This window comes from Sciurus carolinensis, chromosome 1, assembly GCF_902686445.1.
Source record: "Sciurus carolinensis chromosome 1, mSciCar1.2, whole genome shotgun sequence".
NCBI lineage: Eukaryota > Metazoa > Chordata > Mammalia > Rodentia > Sciuridae > Sciurus > Sciurus carolinensis.
In genome coordinates, this window is record NC_062213.1 from 90,776,015 (window position 1) to 90,784,683 (window position 8,669).

General features: G+C 37.9%; 1 protein-coding gene across 2 annotated transcripts; it reads right to left on the bottom strand.

Moving 5' to 3' along the window:
• Window positions 1-896: 896 nt before the first annotated feature.
• Window positions 897-6,902, bottom strand: Fcer1a (Fc epsilon receptor Ia). 2 transcript variants are annotated; one of them, XM_047521253.1, is made up of 5 exons: window positions 6,796-6,902; window positions 6,344-6,364; window positions 4,798-5,052; window positions 3,027-3,284; window positions 897-1,272 (listed from the first exon to the last, which is right to left on the bottom strand). In XM_047521253.1, the coding sequence occupies exons 1-5, from the start codon at window positions 6,848-6,850 to the stop codon at window positions 1,085-1,087; spliced, it is 777 nt and encodes a 258-aa protein (XP_047377209.1). In that variant the 5' UTR covers window positions 6,851-6,902; the 3' UTR covers window positions 897-1,084. The 2 variants fall into 2 exon arrangements, with proteins under 2 accessions (XP_047377209.1, XP_047377217.1); XM_047521261.1 differs by lacking the exon at window positions 4,798-5,052 and having other exon boundaries at window positions 6,796-6,862.
• Window positions 6,903-8,669: the final 1,767 nt, after the last annotated feature.

Here is an 8,669-nt window from a genome sequence, read left to right on the forward strand (position 1 = left end):
GCTCCACTCTCTGAGGTCATGAAAGGACCTGGGCTGTCAGGTGCCTCTGCCTACCACAACAGGAAGCTTCACCTTCAGTTTCAAAGAGATGCACCTACTCTCTTCACCCACTTAGTGGAAAGAGGGAAGAACACAGATTTTCCTCAAAGATTCAGTTCTACAACATACTAACCTGGTGGATCTTTCATATGAATCCCTATCCAGGAGGCAGCCTATAGAATTTGTCTTCCATTGGCCACAAGATAAGAGTTGCTGCCTTGATTTTCAGAAAACCAACTCCTAACTGGGAACTCATGATGATGTGTGGTGGCCTATCATGAGAAAACAAATGTTGTATGTTTTTGCCTAGACTCATTTGGTAAGAGATCAGAGGTGACAAGAGGATACCGCAAGGGCAAATTTGGGATGAATTCTTCTAATCATCTGTATAACATACTCCTTCTTTGAGAAAAAATATTTTATATGTATTAAAATAAGAAGACCTCTTGGCAAATGGTGTGTTTTGTAAATCCACATGATATTCAAGTTCTAACTCTATGCTTCACATTCCTTTTGGAAAATGATAAGTATTAATATGAAGAAGAAAATGGGAAGAAAGAGATGATAAACACAGGTCTGAAACAGGAATTTATATACATGGAAGAGCCAGTGAAAGAAATGACCAAAGTGAGGAGCATCAATCTCAACAGCAAATTCTAATTGCTCGCTCATACTTACAATGGTCAAGAGAGAACTTTTAAATCTATATTTTCATGGTTCTTGATTCTGGAAGAAAACACACAAGCAAACGAACAAGAATCCCTAGAAGCATCATGTTACATAGTTTCATAATTATTCTATTCAAATTGTTCTTCTCTTTTATAAATGCTGTAAATGAATATACTTATTATTCCATTTATTCAAATAATATTTATTGAGCACTTAACTATTACATGCCAACCAGTTGCAGTTGGTTTAATGAAATAATTCTGAAAATCCTCAAACATAGACTTACATGTACCTTGTAAGTCGTGTCTGACAATTGAGAAACAATTGCTGATGCAGTAAAATATTGCTGTTGCAAATTGTCTCCTAAGCAATGACATCAGTTCTTTTCAGGGTCTGGCTTAGGAAGTGGGTTCCCAAGTTCACTGCCTTTTTCAGCTTCCTTAATCTTCAAGAGAAGTTTAAACTGCTGCTCCATGGAGAAAAACAGTCCTGTGTCTACAGCAAACAAAGTCACCACCAACAATGGGATAATAATTTGCAGCCACATATACTTGGTTTGGTGAGCTGTATATAACACAAATGCAACAAGAAACATAGTAGATTCAGGTTAGAACTTGAAGAACCATGTTCAGAGCTTTGCTTCCTTATCATCTTTAGCATAATATGGTATTAAGGAACAGAGAAAAAGCACTTGGGGGATTAAGTTCCACAGACTATACTCCCTGGAAACTTAAAGAGGGCTAAATATTTGCTAAGAATCCCTGTCTAGCCATTCCTCTAGCCAGTGTGACCAATGAGAAGGTCATAGGAAAAATGACCTCTTTCTTGGATCTGACATGACCAGCATCCACATATGATTTTGAAGTAGGAAGGAGAGAATGAAACCAGGGTTCATCAGTGCCTGATTTCTTAATCAATAAACCATGGTTTCTTGCATGGGTAAAACAGAGATACCGGAGTGGTCATAATGCCTTCCAATTCTACTATTTCTTGACTTTGTGATTTTATTTACAAAATACTGATTTTGTGGTTATTCTGGAATTTTAAAGCTGCAAAATGTTATAACTAGAAATTACTTGGAGATCACCTAGACCAGTGGTCCTCAATGCTAGCTACACATAACTAATACCTGAGAGAACTTTTAAAACTACTGACGCCCAGGCCTCACACAAAACCAGTCCCACCAGAATCTTAAAAAGGTAAGACAGGGACATCAATCTCTCTTTAAATTCCTCAAGCAATTCCAGTGGAGTCTAGACCAACCCCACAACTTACACATGAGGATATTGGAAGTCCAGGGACAATTGGACAACACTTTGCTCTTAAGTTAGCAGAGAACTGCCACTAGGATTTAATTCTGACCTGTGGCCTCATTTTTTTGGGGGACATATTTATAAACATGCCAAGGGGGGCGGAAATAGCTGATTTCTACCTTGCAAGGAGAATATTTTAGTTTCCCCCTGGTATATAAAGTCTGGAAAGGGCTGTTTTTCTTACAGGCATGAAGGCAGCTCACCTGCCAACTCTGTGTCCATCAGGCCTTTCCCTCTAGGATACAGGCACAGGCACAATGTGTAAGTTGCGGGGTAAGTTGTTGTGTGCCAGGATACAGGCATACAGACTGTTGGTTTCATTTCCTAGAACTTGTAAGCTAGAATCAACTCCTCCATTTCTTCACATCCTTTGTTCCTTCAAACTGGAACTCTCTTTCAATTTGGAATATTTAAAACTGAAATATTTAAAATCCCAATCTTAAATATAAGTTCTTTCCTCAGGAGCAACAAATCAATTTGAGATCAAAATAATCTTCACAACCTGTTAGGTCTGCCTTATTTCTTAATCAATAACCTATCATTTCTTGCATGACCTCTGGATAAAATAAAGATTTGGAGTAGTTCTATGGCCATTAGATAGCACTTTGGTCCCATGTTTAACAGGTGACTGCCATCAGAACTTAATTCTGACTTTTGGCATTTTTAGACATAATTATGATTATGCCAAGAACAACAACAAAATAAAAACCTAAGCATCAAATTCCAGGTTACAAAGTTGTTTTTTTTTTTTAACGAAGTCTTTTAACAAATATGACCACATTATTCATAAAAATCCCATAGTGCGGACAGTTATCACTATCATTTAAAAACTAATGAATCTGTGACTGAGATGCATGCCATGTCTTATGTCTCCTCGTGGCAAATCTAGTAGCCTTTCTTACCTATCACAGCTGATCCCATTCTAAAAGCTACAGACACTTCAGGCTCAGATGTTCTCTCTTCCTTCCCTGCTGTGGACTATTTCTTTTTCCTTTACCAACTCACCTTTTATTACAGTAATTTGAAGGGACTCAGAGACACAGGGCTGCTTCTGAAGTAGGCCCTTACAGAGATAGCTGCCACTGTCGTTAAGTGAAGCATTTGTAATGGAGTACTCGCGGTTCTCGTAGAAGTACTTGAGGGCTGAGTCATCCTTGTAGTAGATCACCTTTCTGAGCTTCCAGTTTTTCCAACCATGGCACCTGAGGAAGAGGGACTCCCCTTCTACCACCACCTCAGCAGAGGCCTGAAGGAGCATCCAGTCTGAAAAGCATTCATTATCTTACTTATTTAAAAGTGAATGGAAGAAAGGGAATTAGGATTGGGGGACAGAGATGTAGACAGAAAGAGAGAGATAACAGGGGTCATGCATAGAGTGTATGTCAGAAACCATGGATTATCATTAATCCATTTCTTGGCTTGTAAGATCAGTGAAAGTAACCAGAAAATAATGTTTACCTATTGCTTTCTAAACTTTTTTCTCCTGAACAGTCAGACTGAAGCTATAGTCATACCTTTCTGCTGAACTCATACATGGAAGGACTGAAACCCAGAATCCCTCCAGATCTATTATAGGCAATTCTATAGAGAAAAGGGAAACTAAACACAATCTTCCCAGAAAATTGTCGCTTAGGAGACTCTATTTTGTCCTCTCTGACCTTATAGAGGCTTCCCAGTTTGTTGCTATCAGAGTTGGCCTCAAAACTTCCTTAAAGCATGTATAACAATTTAATGAATTATTTGCATAATTCTATATTTAATGTCCTTTTCCCCATTTAGCTCTGTTTTTGGAGGTCAGCCACCATGTCTGGTTTTATTTTCTATCCCCATTGCCTGACAGTGCAGTGCCTTGGAGTTGGTGAGTAATCAAAAAATATTTGTCAACAATGAGTCAGTAGAAGACAAGAGTCAGGTTCTATGACTAATGTCATCATAAGAATTTAAAAGCATTCATGAAAGAATTTCAAATGGGAATATGGTTAACTAGTACAAGCATATTTTATTCAGGATAAATCTTTGAGGCCTTCTCTAGAATCTTTTTTTTTTTCTTACTAACTGGGGATTGAACCCAGGACCTCACACATGCCAGACACACTCTACCACTGAACTACATCCACAGCCCACTTCCTAGAATCTATTACAAAGAAATAAGCTATTCCACGCTGTTTTTAGTTTGTATTTCAAATTTGCATATATATGTTAAAATATCTCTTTTCACTCCAGAGAAAAATATAAACTATAACAATAACTTATCTACCCAAAGGAAATCATTAGTTCATTCGTCCAACACTTACTGATTAACCCGCACATGCCTAAGTATGTTGTGTGCTAATTCTTGGCAGGAGGAGAGTGATAAAGATGAAGCAAATACAAGAATTATTTTTGAGTAACAACAGAAGACATGAGGAACACATGCAGACACCTTTCATAATAAATCTAATATTCAGATAATGGCACATGCATTATTCAGGGAAAATCTTTAAATCAAACTTTCTGATCCTATTCCACATACAGATCTCCTTGTAATGTCTATATATTCATCATGCCAATTGCCAACATAATATACATCTGTGTCTAGGTACTAAAGACAGAGGAAAATTGAGTAGAGGAATAATATTGTGAAAATATCAGAATACTGAAAGAGTGTAGAAGGGTGGGCAGAAGGAAGCAGGGTAGAAGAGAAATGGAGCAGTCTTGAATAAGAAGCCCAGGTTCCATTCTTCCCAACTTCATTCCTCACATGGGAGATGTCTATTCCTGAATCCTTAGAACTTACCACTGATCACTTCCAAGTACACAGGTTTACTCTTGTAAAAATTTTGTTTCTTACACGTGTATTTCCCACTGTTTTGATAGGTGGCATTCACAATGTTCAAGTATGAAGTTGTCACTACCAAAATGGTGCCATTATGGGTCCACATAGTGCTGCTGTCCTCAAGAGAATTATTCCCTTTACATTGAAGAGTCACATTCTCCCCTCTAAAAATTCTATTCCACGGGGGGTTCAAGGTCAGCATAGATTTTTGAGTGCCTTCAAGAAGATAAAATTATGGAAAGAGATACAGAAGGAAAAAAAAATCAGGTTCAAAACACAAACATGTCAATAGTCAATCAATTGTCAGCATATCCTTGTATTACTGGTAGTAAGACTGTCCCAATTCCTGGAAGTGCTAGAAAATGGAGGAAACACTATAGAGATCTCAGGGAACTCCCAACATAGGGGGACAGGACACAAGAGATTTAAAAACAAAAAACAAACAAGTTTTTTTTTTTTACTATATGACTTGGGATAACTCACTCAAATTCTCTGAAATTGAACTTCAGTATCTACAAATGAAAATTGCTATCTCTTTTCATACTTGACCATTGCTCAGCACAATGGTTGCTACATGTCAGTGTTCATTAGATATTAATTGAGTGAATGAATGCAGGAATAGTGGATGTATAAACATATTAGAGCCAGGCATGGTGATGCATGCCTGTAATCCCAGTGGCTCAGGAGGCTGAGACAGGAAGATTGAAAGTTCAAAGCCTGTCTCAGCCACTTAGCAAGGCCCTAAGCAACTCAGACTCTGTCTCAAAATGAAAACCAAAAGGGCTGGGGATGTGGCTCAGTGGTTAAGTGTCCCTGGGTTCAATTTCCAGTACAAAAATGAAACAAATCAACAACAAAAATTATATTAGAGTAGATGAAATATAAGGTCTTTCCAAGCTCCAACTTTTTATGGCTATTTAATTGCTAGTGTATATAGAGTACAAAAACTAGGTCAATATTGGAAGGCAGTGAGAGTCACCAAGACAATTAGTCTTAAATATCTTCCAGGAGCAAAGGGATGTGATGCAAATTTGAACAGAGGCTAAGGAAGTAGCTAGATGGTATTGACAAAAGGGTGATATAGTCAAAGAAGTGAACATGAACCCAAAGGACGTGAGATCCAGTCCTCTGTTAGTTGTGTAACCTCTGGCAAGTCACTTAACCTGAGTTTCAGCATTCTCAATTATAAAAAAAAAGCAATAATAATAATAATAATAATAATATAATAAAGTAAAAATTGAATGAGTGTATGCAAAAAGACCTAGAAGAGAGGTTGAGACATGTAGATGTGCAAGTGACATGGGGTTTGGCTTAAAAAGAGGACATGACTTGAGAGAATAAGGAGCTTTTACAGGAGAGAGAAAAAGGAAAATATAAGGTGGAGCTGGGAAGTGGGTTGGCCAAGGAGTGGCAGATTCACACCCATTAGCAAAAGTGAAGGGATGAGTGAGGGGAGAGTGATACCCAGACACACTGGAATGCTGAGGGAACAGGACAAAGGACTCACCTGTTAGTGTGCCAATCAGAGCTGCAAAAGTCCAGAAAGGATAAGTTAGCATCTATTCCCAGTCTTCTGGGACTCCACAATGCTGGGATCTGGGTGTGAGGATGAGATCTACATCTATGGAGGGCTAAACATCTCAGGAATCTGAGCCCTGGGGAGAAGGAACTCTTCTCTTTCCTTTATTTCCTTCCTTTGGTAGGAATCTTGCAGTCTGGGAGATGCCTGAATGATTGCAAGGAACTAGGCTCTTAATTTGGTTTCTCCTCAGGTGTTGCTCAGCCAGTTTCCTATGCTTTCTAGCTTGTCTACTCCAGTGTCCTGGGAAATGTCTCATGGTTTATACATGTCCTTGAAAAGGTCACTACCACCAAAATAGTCAAAGTTCCCCGCTCCACCCCGCTGCTTCCTAGATCCATTTGGGTCCCTCCAGGTGGGGTAACTGAACCTCTACTTACAGAAGAATAGCAATGCTATGCACAGTGAGGCACACCCTCCCATAGTAGCCGCCATCTCCTCTATGCCTCCAGGTGCCGGCTGGGCTGGCAAGAACTATGGTCTCAGAAATAGGCTTGAAACCAAAAAGGAGAAGGAAATGTTTTCTGCATCATATCTAGTTAACTCATCAAAGATGCCTGGGCTTGTCTCTTTCTCCAGAGATAATATTCAGGGTTGTTCTGAACTGAGAAATTTTATATTTACCCCTTTATTCCACTCCCCATAAACTTCCATAAGCACACTTGGAATTTGGTGGGAGACAGGCATAAGTAGAGTCACAGAACTTCCTTAAACTATCAATCAATACCTAAAAATTTTGTTTGCAACTTTGGTAAGTGGGGTGCAGGGGAGAACAGAATCAAGCAACAATTACTGAATACTTAATATATGCCAGGCACTATCTAAACGCATCCGGTATTTCATCTATTTCTCACAAAAGTTTATGAGTTAAGTCCTACTACTATCTACATTGTATAGATAGGAAAAATAGCTCTTAGAAAGCTTTAGCAACTAACTTGTTTTAGGCTGTCACCTAGGAAATGGATAATTTGGCATTCAAACACCTAAAATCTAACTCCAGAGTCAAACTCTAAATCATTATAATATACTGCTTGAGCATATTTCATTGTTTGACCAGGAATTGCTAAAATTCTTTTGGGGGTTCATCTTGTTACTTAATTTCCTGATGATATATTAGTCTACACATCCACAAATTTTCATCTGATTCACTGATTATCTCCTAACTGACCAATCAAACCAGAGATATTTTCAAAGAATTTTCTACTGAGTCCTGATCTGGCCTATAATAGGGAGGAAGATGCTAACTATCACTTATAGGGTTCTAAGCATTTAAGTTTATTTTATTTTCTTCCCTAGACTTGGTCAATTTTTAACTTTATAATCATTCATCCAGCATGAACACCATTTTTCTTTTAAATCCTCATCAGTTCTTTTCCTCTTCATGATCCCTCTGACCAATTCTTTGACATTTCAGCTCCAAGTCAGTGTTGGTCACCTTCTTCTTGGATCTGGAATTGATACTGGAGGGGATAATGGCACAAATATCTACTGTGGATTGTCATTTACAAAGGTTTTTTTTTTTTTTTTACATGCAGCATTAATTTGATATTTGCCAAAATTCTGAAGTAGGCAGGAACAGTGTGCTTAAATCCTTTCCATAGCTGAAGTCAATGAGGCACCATTCAGTTATGCCATGTGCTTCCTCAGAGGCCGTAGAATTAAGCCTTTGAATTAAACCCAAAGTCACTTTAGTCACATAGAGATCTATGCAAAACTTTCAACTTTCTGTGGAATGAGAGAATATAGGGCTAAAAAATATTCATAAATAGAGTATGTCAGATAAGAAAGATTGGTGTCCCTGGTGCAGGACATGCAATGTTTTAGTGACAGATCTGAAACAGAGCAGAAAGTTATTTTGAAAAGTACAAATTGTGGGTGTTTCATGAGCCAAATTCAAATGCTCTTAACATTTACATAACTGACATTTAATTGTAAAATAGGGACAACACTGGTATCTAGATTATAGCTTTATTATGAGATTTAATGAGATAATAAGGATGTAAAATGCATCACATAGCATCTGGCATGAAAATGATGTTTAATAAATACATCTTATTATTATTTGGTAAGGACTCAGGATAAATATGAATTTTGACTGGGTTAGGGAAATCAGAAACCTACTTTTTTTATACCTTGATGATAATCAGTATCTTATGCCAGTTTAATTTATCTAAGTAATCTCAATCCTCTCTGTAGTTATGAAGAAAATAGCAGGATCAGGAAAGAATACAGGATGGAAAATTTGATGGAAAGA